The following is a 23,249-nucleotide window of genomic DNA, read 5'->3' on the forward strand; positions in this document are numbered from 1 at the left end:
TAACTTTATTATAAAGGGATTCTGGAGAGTAAAGTAAATAGGAAGTCATTTAATCAAAACCTTAACTCTGAAACTCACAGCGATGACTTTCATTTTATAACATCCTGCAAACAGTGAATAATCTCCTGTGATCCTATAAATGCCATGTTAGAAAAGCACGAACTCAGAATGGATGTAAACACTGACACAGAGTACAGATTGTCCAATCAGTCGAGCTGCCCACCTTGTCAGCTAAATAAAAATATTTCAGAGCCACAAAGTAACAATGGGTGTCCTACCACCATGAAGGAAAGAAAAGTGTAACTACAGGTAAATGAGAACATGAGAGGCTTTAAAAATGTGAGGCCACTTGGCCCATCTAACTCATTTGGTAGTTAATTGGTCTGGGGATCTCATCCAGTCATTTCTTAAAGGAAGACAGGATGTCCAATTCAAAAACATGACTAGGTAGTATGTTCCCTACTCCCACAGAACTATGGGTAAAGAAGTGCATCCTGTTCTCATTTTTCTATAGGAGTTTCCCCTTGTGTCCTGTGCTTCACATTTCACGGTTCATTCTGAAGAAGTCAGCTGGGCTGAATTCTATACATTATAGCCCAGGAATGTGTCCGGTCACTCTTTTCTGGTTTGTGCTGAGTCTTCCTGGTCATCGGGAAGAAGATGCAGGAAATAAAGAGAATACATAGAATGATTTAATATGACCGTATTTAGAATACTACATCCAGGTTTAGTAATCTCTACAAAAATGAGCTTTTCCTGCATCAAAGCGTGGGGCCCTTGCAATTAACACTGCTGCCTCACATCTCTCTTTCCTGATTTTGATTCTGGGTGCCTTCTGTATGGAGTCTGCATGGTTTACCTGTGTTCACTTGGGCTTACAGTTTGTTCCCACCACCCAGACACATGCAGGCAAGGTTCTCATAGTCTCTGTCTGCTTGTGTGTCTGAGTGCCCTGTGATGGACTGCTGTCCCATTCAAGGTGTCTGTGCCCTGTGCTTCTGGGGTAGGCTCCAGGACACCATAATCCCAGGGGATAAGCAGCTTCTAATAAAGGGAGGATGGAAAGAAAGAGTTAAAAAAGAGCATCATAAACAATTCCTGCTCTAAAAGGAATACCAACCAAAGAATGATAAAAACCAAACTGAATGTCCTTTACCATTCAAGTAAAATAGAGCAGTGGAATCAGCGTGTGTGACATCCGCCGGGCTTGCAGGCGGCGCTGTTGGGGCGGTCTTGAGCGGTGCTGCACCGCTACACGCTGTTTCCAAGGCTAGTAACCAACTTTAAAGATGGCGGCGCCCGGCGTGTTCCCCGTGGGGGTGCGAGTTTATCGGATTATTAAAGGGATTTCGTGCGTGATTAGGAACCCTTGTAAACACAGCTGGTTTGGGGTCTGTCGGTACCGGACTACCGGGTCCAGACAGTTCGTAATAGAGGCAGGGAAGGAGCAGGAAGAAGAGAACCGAGTGGCGGAGATGAGACGAGGTAAGATGACAGCCGGGAAGCTTATGCAGTAGCTTTGGAGCATAATCTAACAGATTTCTCTGTTTTCTGAAATGTGTTCATTAAATAGATAGTCTGACATCGTGATATCACGATATAAAGTTACGGTGTCTCCAAACTAGGTCTGTTGTGCAGAGGGGTCATTTCAGTCTGTACAGTACCTTACCGTGACGTAACGGTGTTGCTAGGGGTCATACAGGTGTAGAAAGGTTACAGCAACATCTCTACGTTTAGAGCAGACGCTCTATTAGAAATAAAACTTTGATATAGCTCTACAAAAAGATAATTCCACATTAAATTAAATTAAAAAAATTAAATTTGTTTCTTTACTTTTATTTTGTAATTGCCAATAAGTACAAGGTAAATGTGGACATTTCAGACCGTCCACAGGACTGGGATTCACGTTTCGTACAATTCATTCGTAAATGCCCTGTGTCCGTTGTGATATTGTGGCTCGTACCACTTACCGTTGCTGTACGGTTTTCCGTGAAATTGGAGCTTGATGTTCAAAGGACAGCGTTGCTTCAGTTACTTCTTTGCCGAGTTATTCAATTTTAGCCGGAGAATAAATAGAAACATAACTTTGTGAATTTGTTGCAGTTATAACAAATCACGAAAAAGGCAGCTTTTGTACCAGGTTTTAACTTTTTAAATTTAGCAATTAATGGTGTTGTGGTGATTAATTTCTTTTGATGCCCAGTATATTGTATTAAAAACAATAACAGGATTCCAATTATACAGAAATACCTTAATATGTAATATTGTATTGTATCATATTTAATATAATATGTATGTATTCATTATATATAAATATACACTTTATCCTACAATTAGCTTTAAATGTGCTAGCACATTTAAAGCTCTTCCTTTTTTAGTGACAAAGCTTAGTTTTCTGTTCTCTTTACTGTTTTTTATAATAGTGTATAATGTATAATGTATAATATAATGTTTCTTTATTAGCCCCATACAATTTCTTGCATTAGGAATTCGCCTTTTCGCATACCCCAGGTTTTCTCCATGGAGACACAGACACACAGACAGGGAGAAGCTTATGGTCAGAGCGCAGGGTCTGCCATTGTACGGCGCCCCTAGAGCAGTTAGGGTTAAGGGCCTTGCTCAGGGGCCCAACGGAGTAGGATTCCTCTGCCGGCCGCGGGATTTGAACCGGCAACCTTCCAGTCACAGGCGCATATCCTTAGCCACAGAGCCACCGCTCCGCAAAGTGCGGAGTACAGTTTACCAAAACTGTAAAGTTTTGGTAAAATTCATATAGCTTGTCTTATACGTACTTTGCTTATCTTTAAGTCATGTTTCATCTTATAGATAGATTTCTATCTTATTTTACATCACGGAGTTGTAAAATGCTCCAGTGCTAACCTGTTTGTCTGAAAATACTGTACTTAAATCCTACGGTTCATCTACACACAGTTATAATTTGATCACAAAGCTTTTTAGAGTCATCTCTCTGTACCTCTCTCTGTGGCTCTGTGTTTCTTTTTAAGTGTATCTTACTGTGTGTGCTCCCTTGAGAGTACATTGTCTTTGAGTGTCCCTCATTCTCTGTGTGTCTCTCTGTCCAGGCCGTAAGGAACTTCTGAAGGAGTTTCCTCATCCCAAGAGTCTGCTGCACAATTTGCTGTCCCGGGCTCTGGGAATATCAGACCTCTCACAGCACATCCTGTACAGCTGCACTGAGGGACATGTCAAGGTGGGCTTTCGCTGACAGTATACACCTGTACACAAAACCACATTAATGCCTGTACAGAGTCAAATTAATTCATGTGTACAATTTACCTACAAAACAACTGAGCTCAGAATGTCTTACAGAGGGATGTGGTGACAGGGCCTGTGCCTTGTGTGTCTTACAGAGGGACGTGGTGACAGTGTGTGGATGTGTGTGTGTGTCTCTCTCTGTCTGTCTTACAGAGGGATGTGGCGACAGGGCCTGTGTGTGTATATTACAGAGGGACGTAGTGACAGGGTCTGTGTGTGTGTTTTACAGAGAGCCACGGTGACGGTGCTGTGGCCGCGCAGGGTGGAGGCAGAGGGATTTGGCTCCCGGAAGATTGACGCTGAGCGGCGAGCTGCTGCAGCTGCCTGCATGATCCTGAAGGTGAGAGACCCTGATCCCTACAATACACTCAGAGGGCTGAGTTACATGGGAGGTGGTGCTGCCCTTTTCAGTAGCTGAGGCCTATCTGAGACTGTCTGGTTACTGAGGACTGGTGACTGTCCAATATCTGCATTAGGTATAGATGGCTTCCCTATCTGCACAGTTTACTGAAATCGTTTGGGCATATTTATTAGTATGCAGTACTTTTTCAAGTAGCAAGAGCAACTCTGAAAATTAGGCCTTACTCTTAATTCAGATTTCTACTGAGATTTTACTCTGTGGCTTTGGAATGCTATATTGCAAGTGACATGAAACCAAAATGGTAAATGGAAGTGTGTTGTATGTTAAATATTTCCTGCTATTTTCTCTCAAAAACAATTCCCTCTCTCTCATTCTTTCTCCTTCCCTCCTCATTTCTCTCCCCTGCCCCTGCATTTCCTCCTCTTTTCTCTAATTCTACTCTTTTGGTCTCTGCATTTTCAGAACATGGGGGTTTTGGGCCCAGGTAACGAACTGCCACGAAGACGAGCACTGCGTATGGTGAACCCCAGACCCCCTTCTCTGTCCACCGATGAGGAGGATGGGGAAGGGGAGGAGGCAGCGCTGGATGTCACTGACTTCATGGTTGACTCCAGCCAAGAGGTGCCAAGCCCTCCAGCACCTCCCAGGTACACCCTGCCCCCTACAGGCTCCCATATTTTACTGTGTACAGCCTAGTGTCTCCCCAGCATTTGTGTGCCTTCTCTGTCTCTCACTGACTCTTTTCCACTCCTTTTCTCCATCATTCCCTGTCCAGGTTGGCCCAGGAGGACCCAGGGGTGGTGCGAGCTCTCTCCCTGTTCCCAAAACCCAAGGCCCTGCTGGCCAAGGTCATCCAGGTTGCCACCTCCTCCTCTAACGTCAGAGTGAGTCCAGTTGCTTTCGTGTGACTCCATCTACATGTCTGTGTATCTGCTTCTCCGTCCAGGCGCCTCTGCCTTTGTGTCTTTCTCTTGCAGCTTTGCATTCTTTCTCTGTCTGTGTCACAACTGTTGTGAAATCATTGTTAATTTATAAACTTCTTTTATTTTTGTAAAATTCAGCATGCCAAACAAAATATTAGAGCTGGCAGAAGTAAATCAGTAGTTCTTGTAGTCGCAATGCATGTCATGACAGCTTCAACTCTTTTCTGCCGATATACAGTGAAGGGGATGGGTGTTTCTCTCCCTTTTCAGTAAAAGGCATAACCATTTGAGTCACCAATGTCATGTCATTTGACCCAAAGATTGTGTGAAAGCCCAGAATACCTACATATTAGACTGAGACTGTGTGTACGACAGAGCTGATGCAGACTAGTTTTAGTACTGCTACTGTGTGTGGCTGGAGCTCTGTCAGTGGGTGTGTAGTAAAAGACTGTGATTGTTTCCTCCTCTGTGCAGGAGCTGGTGCAATATTGCACGCTGGGGGGCAAGTTAAAGACCTGCCAGCTGACTCTTAAGTGGCCTGAACCCATGAACTTCATGGCCACTGCGCGGCACAAGATGGAGGCAGAGAACCGAGCAGCTGCCCTGGCCTGCCTGAGACTGAAGGTAAAGAGCTGCGGAGGGGAGAGTGGGACAGGGAGGTGGGCTTTCCGAGGGGTCCACTGTAGGTCTCACCGCTTGCTTTTACACATGCAGGAGAGGGGTCTGATTGACAGGAACAATCATCCCCTGACCCACGCCATGTACCACCTGGACCAAATCCGCCAGATGGGTGAGAGAGAGAGACGCCCCTGCACACTGGACATCCCACTCCACCTGCAGGACAGGCTGAGGGACTACTTCTCTATGGTGAGCACTGATATTTGTTTGGTGAAAATTTAATTCACTATGACTATTCTAATCATACTTTTTTCCCTGTTCCCCAAGTTTGTAATTCGCTTAAATCTGCAATTAAATGAGCATCAGTTACAGATATTAGATACAGATAATAAAGCAGCGCTTGATCTAATTATGTAACAAGATTCTAAAATAAATTAGAATTTTTTAGCAGCACATTTTTAAGTGTCTTTTCTGAATTAATACATTTTAGACCAATATTGCTGCTGAAACAATGCTAAAAAATATATACCTCTTCCATAGTTGGTCACCAATATTGCCCAACATTGTGCACAATATTCAAAATGAGGTCTTAATAATAGTTTAACATCTTTTAATTCCCATTATTTTCTTTTAATTATATATTCTCTAATTCTGTGCATTGTTTTATTGGTTCACCATGTTTTCTGAAAGATGAAAATGATGTGACAACATAAAAACCCAAGTTTCCCAAATCTACTATATTTTGTTAACTGCATGTAATCCAATACTTCTATAGGTGAAATATTATCTGCAAGGTGTTTTCCCAGTCTTGAATTTTATCTAAATCTTTTTTAATTTCCTTTGCTACTTCCACACTGTTTGCTTATCCTAATATTTTAGTGTGGTTAGCAAATACCAGCATCTACATTATTGGGTATAAATATCATCACTGACTTACAGGTGCATACATTACAGTCCACCTTTATTACATTATTAGAGCTACAGCACTCTATAGTGCTGTACAGAGTTTTCTATTGGATGATAGTTTGTATTTTGATACGACTATTTGTATTTGGTTATGTAGGAAGGTTTTTCTGTTGTTAAAATTCCTATATACAACAATAATGCTATGAAACAAATTAATAGCAGAGCAAGTTGCCATTTTACATGGTTTGTTCTGAAAGTTTGAACTATGAAATCCACCCTAGCAGTTTACTTGTAGGATATATTTATACTATGAATTATTTAAGTCAAGAGAAAATTGTTTCTATGGAGACCCGCTTTAACACGTTCCCAGTTGTTGTATAAGAAATCTACAGCATTTTTTGGCCATTGTGTCTCATATACTGTATATATTTTTAATCACATGTAGTATGATCTACAGTATGTCTCTCATAAAGTCTGTTTAGTCCTTAGAATCAGTGTCTCATAGGTCAAAGGTAGATAGCAAAATAGCCTTCTTTCATTCTGCCTTCTCGTTAGCCTACTTCTCATTGTCCTGCTCGTATTTTATTTTCTAGTACCCTGTGGATAAGGAGGAGCAGAGGCTGTGTGAGTTAAATGAGGAGGAAGAGAGGGATGAAGTGGAGAGGGAGCAGGGGATGTTGATGGACGCAATCACAGGGCAACCCTACACCCCCCTGCCTCCTGACGAGGCAGAGCGTTGGAGCGAGGCCCTGCGACAGCTGTGGGCTGCACCGGGTCCTTGGAGAGGCCAGGAGCTGCCCGTGGATGCTCACCGCGACCGTCTGGTGTCGGTGGTCGAAGGGGGGCGCGTCACTGTGATTGCTGGGGAGACTGGCTGTGGCAAGACCACGCGCATCCCCTGCTTCCTGCTGGAGAACCGCATACATGCTGGCCAGGGGGCACACTGCAATATCCTGGTCACTCAGCCACGCAGGATCAGTGCTGTTTCCGTGGCGCAGACTGTGGCACAGGCGCTGGGGCCAGCCCTGAGGCACTGTGTTGGATACCAGGTACTGACAAACTAACATGACACATTGTGTGGGTTGCCATGTACTGACACACTACACTACATAGGGGGTATATTACCCGGTACTACACACTGCCAGACTGATATAACACTGCGGGACTGTTTGTCAGCAGGGCATTGATACATTCGGATATGTGGATTATGTGCTCCTTCTATCCCCTTTCTTTGTAATAGCTCTAGCAACTATCAGACATTGAGACCTTCAATCTAATCTTCTCTCCATGGCAATCAATAGACTCCTTCTCCCACTACATAATAATTAGCCGTCTAGTAGGTGAATTGTATCCAGAGCAATTAGCAGAGACTTGCATCCACGAGAGCACAGAGTGAGACATGAGTCTGGGGCAGAGCTGGGCTAGCAAGCCTTATCTTTTACCTTTTCATCTAGACTAGAGGACGTACCTCTGGGGGTCTAGCCCACAATCTTTCTGCTACTGGTCCGTGTCATAGCTAAACTCAACAGTAGAAGGTTCACCTTACAAATAGAATCTAGTTGTATGTCGAGCTAACTGTCTGGTCTTCCTTGCATTTTTCTGTCCTTCAGCCATGTAGCTTAGGCTCTTTTTCTGTAGTTGTCTCCTTCACCTATTTTATGTAATAGAAATGACAACCAGACCAAAAAACTGATAAAAAGCTTTGCTGATGTGCAAACTCGAACTCAGGCTCGATTGTTTTTAGGACTCGGAACAAGCAGCAGCAGAACAAGAGCTAACCCAGTACTGCCAGTTCCTGGGCACTTTTCTTTGAATGCCTAATTGACCATGACCCACGAAAGAATGAAAGTTCCTCAAAAGCCATATCATTCTGCAACTCACAACTGGCAATCCACTGAAGCTAAGCAGGTGTGAGCCTGGTCAGTACCTGGATAGGAGACCTCCTGGGAAAACCTAAGGTTGCTGCTGGAAGAGGTGTTAGTGGGGCCAGTAGGGTGCGCTCACTATGCAGTCCACGTGGGTCCTAATGCCTCAGTATAGTGATGGGGACACTATACTGTAAAAAGGCGCCGTCCTTCGGATAAGATGTAAAACCGAGGTCCTGACTCTCTCTGGACATTAAAAATCCCTCGAAAAGAGTAGGGGTGTAACCCGGGCGTCCTGACCAAATTTCCAATCCTGACCAATCATGCTAAGGGCCAAGGGGTAATCGCCATCTATGAATTGGCTACATTACTCTGCTCTTCTCCCCACTGATATCTGATGTGTGGTGAGCGTTCTGGTGCACTATGGCTGCCGTCGCATCATCCAGGTGGATGCTGCACATTGGTGGTGGTGGAGGGGAGTCCCCATTACCTGTAAAGCGCTTTGAGTGGAGTATCCAGAAAAAGCACTATATAAGTGTAAGCAATTATTAATTGTTATTATTAAATGATTAAATCGTCTTCGCCTCCGTGTGCCTCTGTTTCTCCCCTCCGCAGGTGCGGCTGGAGAGCCGCCCCCCTTCTCGCAGCGGGGGGGCACTGCTGTTCCTGACGGTGGGGGTGCTGCTGCGGAAGCTGCAGGGGAACGGGGGGCTGCAGGGAGTCAGCCACGTGATCGTGGACGAGGTGCACGAGCGTGACGTCAACACCGACCTGCTGCTGGTGCTGCTGCGGAGCGCCCTGCGGGAGAACCCCAAGCTGCGCGTGGTGCTCATGAGCGCCACAGGTGACACCGAGCGCCTGGCACAGTACTTCGGTGGCTGTGAGGTCGTCCACGTGCCCGGGTTCATGCACCCAGTCCAGGAGAGGTTCCTGGAGGAGGTCCTTCGGGAGATGGGGCGCCCTCCCCCCTCTCCTGACACAATGGTGAGAAACATGGGGGTCTTCAGAAAGCTCTGATGCTGATTTCTGTATCATTTATTTGGAATGTTCCTACTGTACAGTCTTGTCCTCAAGCTTTTATTGGTCTCTGACTGTCCATTTAATCAGATAATTCAGAGCTGAAGGTGAGCAGAAACCAGAAAAGCCTCTGATCCTTAAAGTAATACAATCGACAAAGAATGCAGTACATGTGTGTGTCTTAGTCTTTAACTTAATCCAGTGCTTCTACAGCCTGGTATTCATATGTGTTTAATTAACCTAGAGCTTTAAATCTTTTGTACAGTAAATATAAAATTAACATGACTTGGTTTAGGGCAATTACAACAAACACGGCTAAAATTCTAAGTAAAGTACTTTATTTACTAGAAACCAACAGTCAAAATGAAAAATTAATGAAAAACTTTGGAATTTGTAGTCTGAAGTTGAGCTTCACTGGCTTGTGTATATGCAATTGTGTAGTCTCTTTTGTCCTTTTTGACTAGTTTTCATGGAAGTGGAGTGTGGTTTGGTTTGTCTTGTGCTTTCTCTCATAAAATGACTCAAAAAGCGAAAAGAACAGTAAAAACATTTGAAATTGAGGAATGAACATATCGGTATGCAAAATATAATGTATATATTTTTCATTGTTGAATCGCTAACATCTTTTAAACCAATCGATTTGAGAATGCCAGTTGTGTGTTTTTCCACACCTTGGCTCATAGCTATGAACCCTGCAACCGCACACAGGGAAATGAGAACACATAAGGTAAACACATGAAGTGTAAACAGACTCCCACCTCCCGCCTACATAGCCTACATAGTACTCTAGGTTCAAGGCTGACTGGGGATCCCTCACTGACAGCTCCGCAAGCCTACAAGTGCCCAAAAGGGTGGAAAGTTGCTCTTAGTATTTTGGTTTCTGATCACTACAGAACCTTAGCTATGCTTGTCTGTGTGTTTCAGAGAGAGGACCCAACTCCAGACCTTGACCTTGTGGCTGATGTCATAGAGCACATTGACCAGCACGGAGAGCCAGGTGAGTGCCTCTGTACCTCCTGCCTCTTCCTGCCTGTCCTGCACTAACTCACTGTCACTGCCACTGTCACTGTTTTGCAAAACCTCACTTGCCCTATCCCATTCTGAGCTCTATCCTGCGTTAGTTGTCCTTCTCCTCTCCATTCTCCCATTCTTATCTGCTCAGGCGCAGTGCTGTGTTTCCTCCCTGGGTGGCAGGACATCCGAGGGGTGCAGCAGAGGCTGGAAGAGAAACCAACCTTCCAAGGGGGAAGACAGATCATCCTGCCTGGTGAGGATGAAGCAATGGATTATGGGTATTATTTGTGTTCTGATGCAGGTTTTGATACTTTGGCCTAGTCAGAGGAATCATAATATGTACTTAAATTTCCACATTTCCAATATGATATTGCTGCTCCGAATATGTCCACAGAAAACTAACCACACCCCTACATTCTGGGGCTTAAAAGAACAGCCTGCACTGACAGGCTGAATACACTGGATCTTTTTTGTTCTTGCAAACCTCAAAGGCATTGACAAAATTAACACACTGGACTTCTTCACTGGGAAAATTTGATCCAGAAGACACAAGTGGAAACTAAGCAGAAGTGTATTTTAAAGGGGAAGACAGAATACGGAAGATATTTTTGCATAATGGGTTGTAGGAGTTTGTTAAATATAATGCCCTGCTTTCTTTCAAGAAACAACTGGATAAGATCTTCAGGTCAATTATCTACTAACAATCAATTGAATTATGTAAACTTAGGTAGACCAAAGATCTACACTGATTTGCAAACTTTATGTTCTCTCAGTTAAGCATACTACAGAACAAAAATGTTCAGCTATTTTATATTGTTATTAAAATTACAAACCTTCTCTTCACTAGGCTTGCTTGTCTCTCAGGGTACTCTGTGTGTGATAAAAAAGTAAGCTCCCAAAACCACAGTGTTCTGGGCTTTGGGGCTGGTGGAGGAGTTGAGCTTGGTGATTCAGGAGAAAAGGGCAACATTTTTCCAGCGCCAATTAGTGTCAAACATTGCTCTGAGGATTATCCCACTGAGCAACCAAAGAAACGAGACTTTTGAATGATAGTTGCATCTCATTGTATTTCCACCACAGTGCACTCCAACCTCCCAGTGATGGACCAGCGGGCCATATTCCAGCGCCCACCAGCTGGGCAGCGCAAGATTGTTCTGGCAACCAACATTGCTGAGACGTCCATCACCGTCGATGATATTGTCCATGTGGTTGACACTGGCTTCCATAAGGAGCAACGCTATGACCTGCGCACCAAAGTATGGATAGATTAACAGAAAAACCAGCCACGTTGACACTAAGATTGACTTCTGGAAAACATCTTAAAACCACTCCCTCTTGTCCCTCCCTTTACTCCATCTCTTTCTATACTGTCTTTCCTGCTTTCTCTAAGGTCTCCTGTCTAGACACAGTGTGGGTCTCTCGCTCCAACGTCATACAGCGACGTGGGAGGGCAGGGCGATGCCAACCGGGCCACGCCTACCATTTGTTCCCAAGGCAGTACTTTGACACAATGGAGCACTTCCCTGTCCCAGAGATCCTGCGCACTCCTTTGGAGAACCTCGTGGTACAGTCCAAGATACACAGCCCACACAGCAGGGTGAGCGGGACTGGGGAGAGAGACAGGATGTGGGGCAGGAGGGACCAGTGGGAGGTGGGGGTTGAGAGAGAGTAGAGTCATAGAGATTGAGAGAGGTGAGGAGGAATAGGAATAGAGATCGCAGTTTCTGTGGGGAAAAAGACAAGTGGGGAAAAAAGCAGGTGGTTGCTTATAATTAATTAATGAAAGTAGGCATATGATTTTTTGACTTTGCATTTACTCAACTGTGAAGCAAGAAGCTGGAAATATCCAGCACCTGGTCCTCTCTCTGGAATGGAATTGTTTAGGTGATTCTGCCCATCTTTCAGGTAATTTGTCTTATTCTGTCACCAACGTCATCATTCCGTTGTATCTCGCAGGCAGTGGAGTTCCTGTCCCAGGCTCTGGACAGCCCTGGCAGGGCAGCTGTGGAGGAGGCTGTTGAAAACCTGCGAGAGATTGGTGAGACAATCAATGCAAGAGTGATCGATAGGGAAGAAATTAGAAGTTTAATTAAAGCCTTTGTTTCTAAAATTTAAATAGTGCGTCACCAGGGATTTATTTACAAATTTAATAGGGGCTTCATTTAAAGGGTTCATTGAGGTGAGTAGGGTTTCAATAATAGACTTTTAAGTTAAGATTTAATTAGTTTAATTGTCGACTTCAGGTAGCTTTTTTCAGTTTGGATGTAATTTAGGATTTATATAACATTATAATGGTTATCTGACACAAGCAGACTATTAAGTCCATTTATATTCATTTGTTTTTATACCATAAGTGATTCCATCACAGCATCAAGTTTAGTTTTGAAATATCTTGGGAACTCTGCTTCTACATTCTACCGCTTTGACTTGCTTCTCATCGTTTGTCCATCTGTTCTGCTTTACCACCTGTTACAGGCCAGACTAGTAACAAAACAGTGAGTCTTAGATTGGAAGAAAACTGGTGTGGCAAAGCTCTTTTTATTTGAGGGGAGAATGAAAAGAAGAAATCAGGTTCTTCCTGAAAAAAACAAACCATAAAGGAGAAAAAGAAAGTCTCATCTCAGTCCTGTGACTGTCAGCAGCTCTGCTGCTCAATAATGTCATTTGTCTCTATGGTTCATTGCCTTTTTATCTGGCTCATAGTCGCCTTCTGTCTAGGTCATCAGCGTTTCTGCTGCTAGTAAGACTGTAATTGGCTCTTCCTCAGAGCCCTGGAATGAAACTCTCCCCAAGCTCCTTCCGCCTTCACAGACCTACTAAAGACACCAGTTTATACAGAGAGGACTATCACGGTAGTAACAGCCCTCAGCTGTGGCCTCTCAGACAAACCTTATCTGACCCTTTTTTCTCCTTTTCTCTCTAGGAGTGTTGGACAGTTCAGAGTGTCTGACACCTCTGGGTCAGCGCCTCGCCCATATCTCTTCTGACCCACGGCTGGGCAAGGCCCTGGTCTTGGGGTCACTGTTCCGGTGCCTTTTGCCCCTACTGTCTATCACCGCCTGCCTCACTCGGGACCCCTTCACTAGCAGCCTGGTGCACAGGGCACAAGTTACACAGGTGTGCCAGTCTGTCTCTACATGTCCATCACACTGCTGGCCGACTGCATGCCCATGTTTATCTCTGCCTGTCACTTTGCTGAATATCTCTACGTCTGTGGCCCTCTCTCTTAAGGCTGCCTTGTCACAGATGGTAGAAGGTTTAAAGAAAAAGGGCTTTTCTTAATTTAAGGAAATATTATACAAAAACAATAAAGAAGCAGGACACACATGCTTCTCTGTTGTCTTGCATGTTTCTCTGTGTTCAGGCAAAGGCAGTCCTCAGTGGGTCCAGCTGCAGTGACCACCTGGGATTCAGCCGCGCAGTACAAGGATGGAGAGCAGCACTGCAGGAGAGGAGCCCTGTGGCCAGACGGCAGTACCTGGAAGAATATTCACTGTCCCAAAACAGCCTGAGGTTTATTCAGGGTGAGAGAGGAGCAGAAAGAGCGTTTATAACACAGTATCTGGAGGTTGTGCATTCTCTGTACACAGACTCAAATGTCTGTTTTGGTAGTCTGGTCTGTGGAGAAACTGTAATGACAGTGGAGGCTGATGAAGAACTCTGGTGTTTGTAAATAATTTCAATAAGTGATTAGTCACAGTGTTATGAGGTGTGAAAATATGCTTTTTTTCACATTGATGTAATAACAGTGGTTTGTGGTTTGTTAGGTTATAAAAAGGTTTCCTGCTGTTGTGGGTGGCTGGGATAGGAAACAGTCTGGGATGACCGTGGAGTTTCTGAAGTAGAGAAGGGGGCATCTCTGAGAATATTTTTTTCTAAAAATCTGCTAAAATATCAAAATAAAGCCTCTTGCACCTTTAACTAGTCTACCTGGGTTTTTATGTGTGCAGATCACCTTACTAAAGGTGTGTCAGTCACAGCATGGATCAAGAGACAAGGCAGAGAGTGGTGCAGACATCAGGACAGCAGGAGCAGAGATATAGGAGCAAAGAAAGATGTAAAAGAACAGTTTAGGATTTGGATATTTGTTAGTTTTTGGGTCTTAAATATTTTGGCGCACAAATCTTTCTTATTTGTCTGTTTTAGCATTTGGAAAATTATATTGTCTCATTCTCTCTCTTCTTCCCTTTCTCCCCCTCAGGGTTGATTCAGCAGTTCAGTGAGAATCTGTATGATGCCTTTATGGTGTCACACCCCTCAGAATGTGTTCAGCTTTCCTCCCAGTATAACCAGTACAGCAAGGAGGATGAGCTGGTCAAGGCCGTGCTGCTGGCTGGGCTCTACCCCAATCTTATACAGGTATATCTCATCCAGGTATCTCCCCCCCAGCCTTACACAGGTGTATCTCATGCAGTTATCTCCCACTCCCTTCACCCCAACACAGGTGTATCTCACCCAGGTATCCCCCATTTCCCTCACTCCAACACAGATGTATCTCACGCAACTATTCCACACTCCCCCCAACCTTACACAGGTGTATCCCACACTCCCCTTGGCCTTGCACAAGTGTGTCTCACGCAGGTATGTTGACACACAGTTGTCACTGTGTTTCCTGCGGCAGGTGCGGAAAGGCAAGGTGACGAAGCAGGGCAAGTTCAGACCCAACAGCCTGGTCCTGCGCTCACGCAGTGGCCCTGTGCTGCTGCACCGCTCCTCAGTCAACAGGTGAGTCCACAGGGCTGTCTGGCAAGGGGGGCTTCCTGTCCTGGCAGGAGCAGCCAAGCGGAAAACTGCAGTGTGTGAGTGTGTGTACACGTGTGCAGGTGTCGCTGTATCTGCGAGGACCAAATCTTTGAAGCAGGAAATTTGAGAACTAGTGAGGGGGGCCTTACAATGCAGTTTACTTTTTTTATAAATCTAATGTCGGCTTCTTTAAAATCTGACAGTGTATTGATTTTACCTGTCTTGAATCTGGCCTGCTTTTGCAGTGTGTCAGGCTTCATTGAGGTGGAGTAGGGATGGTGGGATAGGAGTCAGTGGCAGATGCAGTGGTATTTCTGGCTCTTCCTGTGTTGGCAGAATATAATGCAAAAAGTAAGGCTTATAGTTTTAAGCCATTACAAACTATATTTTGTTAGGCAGCAGTAACGTAAACTTGTATTTCTTCACTTGAGCAGAGTAACAGCAGTGTACCCAAATTACTTCAAGATTTTCATTTCTTTTTTAAAAAAGAGTTAATGTGGCACATGAAATGTACAGACTACACAGAAACTAATTATTATTTGTAACTTTCAATTTCAGAATTAATCATTAATGTTATTATAGGCATTTTCCAAGTGACACTAGACTTGCGCAAATTTGATGTCATGTGTTTTTTATGTGTACTTATGTGTAACTCCCTACTCCATCGCAACATCCATCCATATTCTAACCACTTCTTCCATTTCAGGGTCCAAAGCCTATCCTGGCAGGCAGTGGGCATTAGACAGGGTACAGCCCAAACAGGGCACCAGTCAATCGCAGAATAGGCACATACAGACACAACTAGGGCCAGTTTTCCCAGAAGTCAGTCAACCTACCAGTTTGTTTTGTACTGTGGGACGAAACCAGAATATCCAGAAATAATCCACTTGATCATTGGGAGAACATACTGTTCAAGCTCCAAGCGGATAGCACCCCAGGAACAGAACCCAGGGCCCAAGCGCTGTGAAGAAGCAATACTATCCACTGTGCAACCAAGCCACTTACCATTTAATCCATGAGTCTGTTTATTCATACAGAATCAGTTTGATCTGATGTTTTTTTTCATTTTATTGTGGAATACAGTGTATTTATTGTATTATAAAATGTGCTGATGCATGCTACAGTAAGTAGTGAATAGAATAGGACAGGATCCTTCTACCACTGCACTGTAAAACTTTAATTGTGTGTACAGCTCATGAGCGAAATTCAACTTATGGAAAATGTGGTGCTTAACAGTTTCTGAAACCAAACTGTACTACGATGCTCCAATATAGTAGTGCAAAATCTGCTATGAATAACCTTAATAACCATAGGTGTAATTTGGTATTGCAGATGCACCTAGAGACCCATTTCCTTTCTGATTATGTGGTCAAAATACTTACTGGTCTATAATTATCAGTCGAGGTCTGAATATTACTAGCTGAGGTGAAACCAGCAGTATGCAGACGTTTTTGGTTTAGCTGAAAAAGGTCATAAATCTTTGTAATTCCATATGATTTGTAACCTGCAATGTTGTTGTGAAAGGGGGCTCCTCACACAGCTTGCGTGCACAGCCCCTGTATGCTTTTTGCATTTGCTCATTTTTCCTCAAGTTTAATGTCTAAAATAATCTCTTAGTTTCTTAGCAGTAATAATAATCACATGTTGGTTAAGGAGCAGTTGTAAAGGGTCGTGGTTGCTTATATTTTAGGATCGTATTTCATAGGTAGTGTTACTTGTGATCTATATCCTGTCAGCTCTGTTGGTCCCTTTCTACAGGAATGCGGAGGACTTCCCCACCCGCTGGCTCACCTTCTTCACAGCTGTCAAATCCAATGGCAATGTCTTCATCAGAGACTCTTCCACAGTGCACCCCCTTTCCCTGCTGCTGCTGGCTGACGGGCACATAACTGAGCGAGGTACAGTGTCTCGCTCTCCCCACCTCTCACCATTAACACCACCCTGCCCCATCTCTGTGCTGATCCCTCTCTCTGTCACTTTCTCTCTCCCTGTCTGCAGTGGCGGAGGACAGTGTGGAAGTGTCTCTGGCAGGCTCATCTCTGGTCCGCTGTGAAGTGTCGCTGCAGAGCTGGGAGCTTCTGCATGGCCTGCGCTTATCCCTGCATGCCATGGTGCAGCACTGCCTGCAGGGGGAGCCCTGCTCACTGCCTCCCAACATAAAGATGCAATATACTGAGCTCATAGCACTGCTGGTGGAACTGCTGAACAATACTGCACTGAACACTGATGCGCAGACTGACCGGTGAATAGTGACACACTGACTACATTATACATTCAGTGTAAAACACAGTTTTTACAGATGGTGTATAGGTGGTTTGGGGAAATAGCAGGTCTCACCCTCTCCAAGCATTATACTTCGCATTTCAGTTTTTTAGTTAAGAATAAAATGGATGGAAAGAAAAGGTGAGACCAAGTGAGAGAAACAGTGCCCATTGTGAGCTGGCCTCTCTGTCTGTTGTATTCTGTATCAGAATGATTTGAAGACATTAGAAATAAACATTTATTTGAGTAACTGCCTAATATTGTTGAAGTATTAGTAACAAAAAGATCATTTGGGTGGACAGAAGGACTTCAGTGGTCTAAGGACATCTCTGGAGAAAAATCCACTCCCCATGGCAGTTACTGTGAACAAATGTGCACATTATGCAAATTACAATTAAAGTGTGGAAAAGAAATATTTTTTTCATTCTAGCATGGATTTGGATTTTTTGTCCTGTGGCCTTTATTACTTTTCTTTTCAATGTTATATTAATAAAGCATGAAAGTCAGAAAAGGTGTGAGAAGAGTTCAGGGGAAGGAAGAGGATTGCAGTAGGTGTTCAAATGTTTCTCAGTAAAAGAGCACAACAGCTGTAAAAGAGGAAGAAAGGTGTTTAAGGGAAAATGTAATCCTTTGAGAGGATGAAAACAAAATGACATACATTGAAAAATTGGCATAAAAGAAGCATGATAAAGAACACTGAATGATCTTAAAACTGCAAGGAGCAAAGTGTTAAATGTAATTCTAAAACCATATAGAAATTGATAAAATTCACTTATTTTCCTCAAAATGAAGCAATTGCCAAATATATTTGTACTGCAGATTTTCTGCCTTATGCATTGCCTCCTTCCCCACAAGTTGCTCATTTCCACACGTGTCAGAAGTGGTTAAACAAAAAGTAAGGAAAAATGTTTGGATAAGGCAACATTAAATCCTTGATGTTTTTTTATTTCAATCTCTGGGAGCCTGGTAAGTGGTCCTTTTCTCTTCTGTGTCTAAAATATTGTGAACCAGAAGAGAACTGATACTGTCATTTTGTACAAAATGGCATTAAATGTTCAAGATGGCAGCAATATAATATTTCGGTGCCTGTGGCAAATTAACGCTACAACAGAAATTCAATCATCTTGTTCACCGTGCCAAAAGATGAAGCAACACAAGAGCGTTGAAGGAAGCCGACTGTGACTGGATTTTGCAGTACACAGCAGGGTATCTCCCAAGAGAATACCTGCTCATCTTGCTAGACAGTGAGGGTCCTGTATCGGTCACATTCAGGTTCATAGCAGACAATTGTAGTTAACAGTTGGGTGAATAACTACTTTCAGATCACTTTTGATAAAGGTCCACTTAAGAGAGAATTGGGGAAATTATGTTTATACTAAGATCTGGTTAATAGACACAAGTTGATTGGTGCATTGAAATAATAGATTTTATAATATCTTTAATCTACTATTTCAAGGCACAATAATGGAAAATATTAATTGCAAAGTCCAAGACTGAAATTCCATAATGGTACTAAATATTTGGATGTTTTTACATTGTAAAAGGACATCATTTGCCTTAATACAATTATCACACCTTAACTATAAAGACATGTACGTCCAGGCTTCAGCATATTCTTCTGCTACAAACAAAACTAAGTGACTTAATTAGTGCTGTACAGACCTAAGGCAAACAGATGTAGACATTTTATATATACACTGTGTATTCAATGGCATCAAATTTGCTTTTGCTTTGGTTTATGCCATTAATGCACTAGATTTAAATTACATACATTTCTCCCAATACCATTTTATAATAATAAATGGAGATTGTGATGCTAAAAATAACCCAGTCTTGGACAAATCTAATCTATAGCAAATCTATAGCATGATTTAAATTTATGAGCAGTGTTTTGTATCTAATTATTAAAGAGAGTATCTACAAAATGAAAAAAAAACATTAGAGATTATACTTTTTTCTTCACATGATAAATTGTCTAGGACTGACTTTATTCTCATTCTAACCACATTTACTGTATACATCATGAAAACTGACTTTTGCCAAGAATTAGTATTGTTGTCACTATATGTCCTTGGCAATCTGAAAAATGGTCTAAAAGTGTCTCTTTCAATTTAAGTAATGGTCTGTTGTTCTAAATAAATGTTATTCAAATTAAGTTTATTTTCCAAATAAACTTTGGAAATTTATTAAGGGTTTTTAGTGAAAACTGTTCTGCATTTTTCTCTCATCTATACATTTAAAAAATAAGCAAATTAAAGTTTTTGAATGATAAATTCTACTTCTTCAAAGTGTTTACTGATTTCTTATTCATGGTACCTGTTAAAAGAACTATTATCACAGAGAAGATCATAATTACGATATTATCACGAAGTAGATGATTGTACGGGACAGAAGTCCATCAAGGCACATATTACTTAATTACATATTACTCAGTACACAAATACTCAGACCAGGAGTCAATTAACCTATCAGTACATTTGTGGACTGTGGGAGGAAACACACAAGAGCACTGGGAGAACATGAAAACTCCACACAGACAGCACACGAGGCCTAGAATTGAACCCGGGACCTCAGCACTGCAATGCATCAATGCTAACCACTGCACCACCTGCAACATAAGCAGTTAAACAAAATCAGTCCTGATGCCACATAGTTTATCTGAGCGCCTATCAACAATCCCAGCTTATTGTACACTTACGTACCAGCACTGCTGTTTAAGCATAATAATGTTAATTATATACTTAATATACAGGATAAGAAAAGATGGTCTTTACTGTCTGTCCTTGCAAGTAGCTAAATTAATAATGTTTTGCCACAATTAAACTTTTAATTCTCTGTTACCTTCACCCCCTTACCCTTCTTTTTCTTTTTTTGAAAACCAATGATTCACTTCATATTCACTTCAAGTCATTAACTTGAAGTACTTCAGCGTAGCCCCATCCTCTGACAAAATGGTAGGTTAAGGGTGGATGTGTCGACTATTAATGGTCATCTGTTAAAAACAGCATGCAATACTGTATATTATGACCTCATGTGTAACAAAGAGCCTCCTCTCTTTATTTTAAATGCACTTCCAGATTCAGTTCTAAGTGAAAGTCTACACTTTTCCAAAGTAACACATTTTGTGGCCTTATAGCCTGATATAAGGACATGTAAAATAAATTCTGGTTTAATCTTTGCACAATTAAACACACAACTTCAAGCTGAAAAACAAACATTTTGAAAAGTAATTACAAATGGAAACCTGGAGACATGGGTTGGGTTTGAAACTCACACCAGGGCAAATTTAACAGAAGCCAATCAACCCACCAGCAGGTCTTTGGACAGCTGGAGGAAATCGGAGCACCTGGAGGGAAAACACATGAACAGAGGGAGCATACTGTAAACGCCACACAGATACCACCCTAGAAATTGAACCTAGGGCCCCAGTGCTTTGCTATACATCACACCACCATATCACCCATAACTTTTGATTTGAAATATTTAGACCTAATAGCAATTACAATGACCATGGTAAGATTGCTACAGCAGGACCTTCAAAAAGAAACTGGAGAATCTAAAAGCATTCCTTTGCTGATGTTTTTTTTTTACTTTGTGATGTCCTATTGTAATTTCAACCTTTGTCCGCTGTTTAGTTTTCATTCTGAACAAAGAAAAGAAGTGTTTTTATTCACTGCTTCGTCGTTTTGCTCTACGTTTGTTAAACTTTAGTTTTTACTATACGCTTTCTGGACCCTAGATTTATTCTTTCGGTAACTTTTAAGACCTGATTGAAAGCTCCCCATGGTTATTTCTTGTACATTTTCTGTCCAGCTCCAGCTTAGTTTTGTCCAAAGTTACCCTTAGGAGATAAAGGGTAGGTGTGTTATTCAACAAAGCCTGGGTTACACGTGCGATTCGTCCCTCTGTTTTGAAGCTCTTAGTGATCCCAGACACCATTGTCTGCCGTAGCACTTTTAAAGACCACAAGGGCTTCGTTTCTGATGAGCGATAAAACACATTATATACACTACTACAATTGACTTACATAGAATCAAGGAAAACACACAGAAAATTGAATTAAAATGATAATTTCAATAAACTGGAGTAGTCGTTATAGGTGCGGTAAAATAAGAACTGGCTATTTAAGCGTTTATAGTCATATGACAGTAGAGACACCGTACTTTCCCCATCACGTGATAGCCAACTAAGTGCATTTTAACGTTTGCCTGCGTACCGGGATGTTTTTGAGTCGGGTTTCACGTCTGTTCCAGGTCCAGGCAGCTAGAGCTCGACGCTGGGCACTGGATTGGACACGAACCCAGGGTGCTCGGTTCCGGGTCTCTGTAGAGAGGCGCGCACCGAACCGACAAGACAGATTTCTGTCACTTGCAGCTCCAACGCAGTACAGAAGGTCATACACACTCTGTACTACTGGTATTGGTGCTAAAACTGCTAGTGACGACAGTCTGACTTTACAAATTTGGGGAATTTTAGGCAAGTGAGATTTTATTTTTGTTATGCAATGTTTTATGTAACAAGCTCTATGTAAGGAGTATGCTTGCCGTATATATGTACAGTACTAGGCTATAAAAAGCAGAGCATGTTGTTCTTTAGATAGAAGACTGCTCATGGATATTTATTTTATATAGAGGAGCTTTATAGTAATTAAAACAGGATTTTAAAAATATAATTTGTTATTGAAGATCGGTTTGTATTCGTTTTGTCGTCTTGTGGTTACGATTCTTAATACTAGAATACTAGTCTATTAGACTTTCCCTGATTCAGAAGTAGTTTTAGCCTTAATATTTCTATAGCAGCTTGCTTTATAAATGATAAAATATGACTACGAGTCTTAAAGATGTGCAACAACTGGAGCCCCTCTTGAACCTTGTTTTGAGCAAAGCAAAACTTGCACAAGTTGAAGCGCAGTATTCTTTGAATTTGGAGAGGAAGGGTTTGTACTTAATGTCTCTCCGTTTTCTTTCAGCGTTCTCTCTTTTCACCCAATCCTCCGATAACGTTGAAGATGAAGAAAAGAAGAAAGAGGACGACATTATTCTGCTTCTTAAGAGAGCAAAGGTATTTAGGTACACAATCCTGTTTGTTTTTATTTCATTCGATGACGTGTTGGGGGGTTTTGTGTCCATTTGATATCTCTTCAAAAAGATGGTGGAGAAATGTCAAAGCCATCAGGACATTTTTCACTCTGTGGGAGATCTAAAGGAGGGTACAGCTCTATGTCCTGTGGTCAGGATAGGTTTATCTTGATATTATTGTCTATCCAGAATGGTGGATATATATATATATTATTATTATTATTATATACCAATTGCACATAGGACAAAATATTTCCTGTATACATTTGTTATGGCCATAGGCCTTTAAAAAAACCCTCCTTGAAGGTACAGTAGCTGTTGAAAATTGGAAAGAAGAGAGTGGGAGGGGTCATTAATTATCATAATAATAAATTAAACTTGAATTTAAACTGCAATATAATACATCTGATTTAACTTTTTCTCTGCTCTTTTCTGGTCGACCAATAATTTTACTAGCAGTATTAACAATTCTGGTCAATTTCCTTTTACTCTTAATACCCAGGCTACCATACCACACTGTGATGCCAAAAGTAAGGATGCTGTCCACTAGCATTCTATAAATGCTCTCTAAAGTGCTTTGACTCACCCCAAACACTTTCAGCTTCATGATCAAAAATATATGCTGACTAGCATTCTTAAAAATGCAGATCAGTTAAAATGCTCATCTATTACTATTTCTAGGTATTTGAAACACTGAACAGCCTCTCCAGGCTGTTTAATAAGGGAGAGAGGTTGAAAATTTAACAATTACTGTACTGTCAGTAGCCAGTACCTTGGTTTTATCAACATTAATATATGAAGCATGTTTGACTGACATCACCTTTCCAGTTAACTTATCTGTTCAAAGTAATTCTTCACCCCTTCTCTGTCATCCCTAGTAAACAGTCCTGCATTTTTAATTTGTGTAGATGGAAAATTGTGAAAGTGACTAAACAAAGCTCATTGTGATGGAGAAATTGTGTATTTGAATTACTGTTGCTACTTATATTTATATTGTATTCTGTGCCTGGGACAATTGAGTGTCATCAATACATACAAGGATAATTGGATTTATTATGTTTTAAACAAAGTTTGAGATGCAGCAAGGTCAGGTGTCTCACTCAGGATGTACCTTGCCTAGTGCCCAGTGCTTCCCCAGATAAGCTGGGGAACATGTTTGTGCAGTTCAGCAGTTCATGTTAAAAAG

General features: G+C 42.1%; 2 protein-coding genes across 5 annotated transcripts in view; both read left to right on the top strand.

Annotated features, from left to right (window-relative positions):
* ttc19 (tetratricopeptide repeat domain 19) overlaps nucleotides 1-23,249 on the top strand; it is a 37,366-nt gene that overhangs the window by 8,363 nt on the left and 5,754 nt on the right. For 3 of the 4 annotated variants that reach the window (XM_069191109.1, XM_069191110.1, XM_069191111.1), the window contains exons 1-2: nucleotides 21,166-21,461; nucleotides 21,955-22,046. In XM_069191109.1, coding sequence (XP_069047210.1) covers nucleotides 21,206-21,461; nucleotides 21,955-22,046 — 348 coding nt within the window. In that variant the 5' untranslated portion in view covers nucleotides 21,166-21,205. Of the gene's footprint in view, nucleotides 1-21,165; nucleotides 21,462-21,954; nucleotides 22,047-23,249 lie in introns of those variants that run through there. The other variant, XM_069191112.1, reaches the window with a different exon arrangement.
* Nucleotides 1,284-17,421, top strand: dhx30 (DEAH (Asp-Glu-Ala-His) box helicase 30). The gene is made up of 20 exons (XM_015354334.2): nucleotides 1,284-1,485; nucleotides 3,084-3,211; nucleotides 3,506-3,616; nucleotides 4,100-4,284; nucleotides 4,413-4,521; nucleotides 5,035-5,184; nucleotides 5,275-5,427; nucleotides 6,678-7,133; nucleotides 8,565-8,933; nucleotides 9,891-9,963; nucleotides 10,129-10,233; nucleotides 11,061-11,236; nucleotides 11,371-11,577; nucleotides 11,937-12,018; nucleotides 12,904-13,097; nucleotides 13,345-13,504; nucleotides 14,182-14,339; nucleotides 14,602-14,705; nucleotides 16,482-16,621; nucleotides 16,722-17,421. Exons 1-20 carry the CDS (start codon nucleotides 1,290-1,292, stop codon nucleotides 16,967-16,969), a joined length of 3,504 nt encoding a protein of 1,167 aa, XP_015209820.2. The 5' UTR covers nucleotides 1,284-1,289; the 3' UTR covers nucleotides 16,970-17,421.

This window comes from Lepisosteus oculatus, chromosome 6 (assembly GCF_040954835.1).
Source record: "Lepisosteus oculatus isolate fLepOcu1 chromosome 6, fLepOcu1.hap2, whole genome shotgun sequence".
Classification (NCBI taxonomy): domain Eukaryota; kingdom Metazoa; phylum Chordata; class Actinopteri; order Semionotiformes; family Lepisosteidae; genus Lepisosteus; species Lepisosteus oculatus.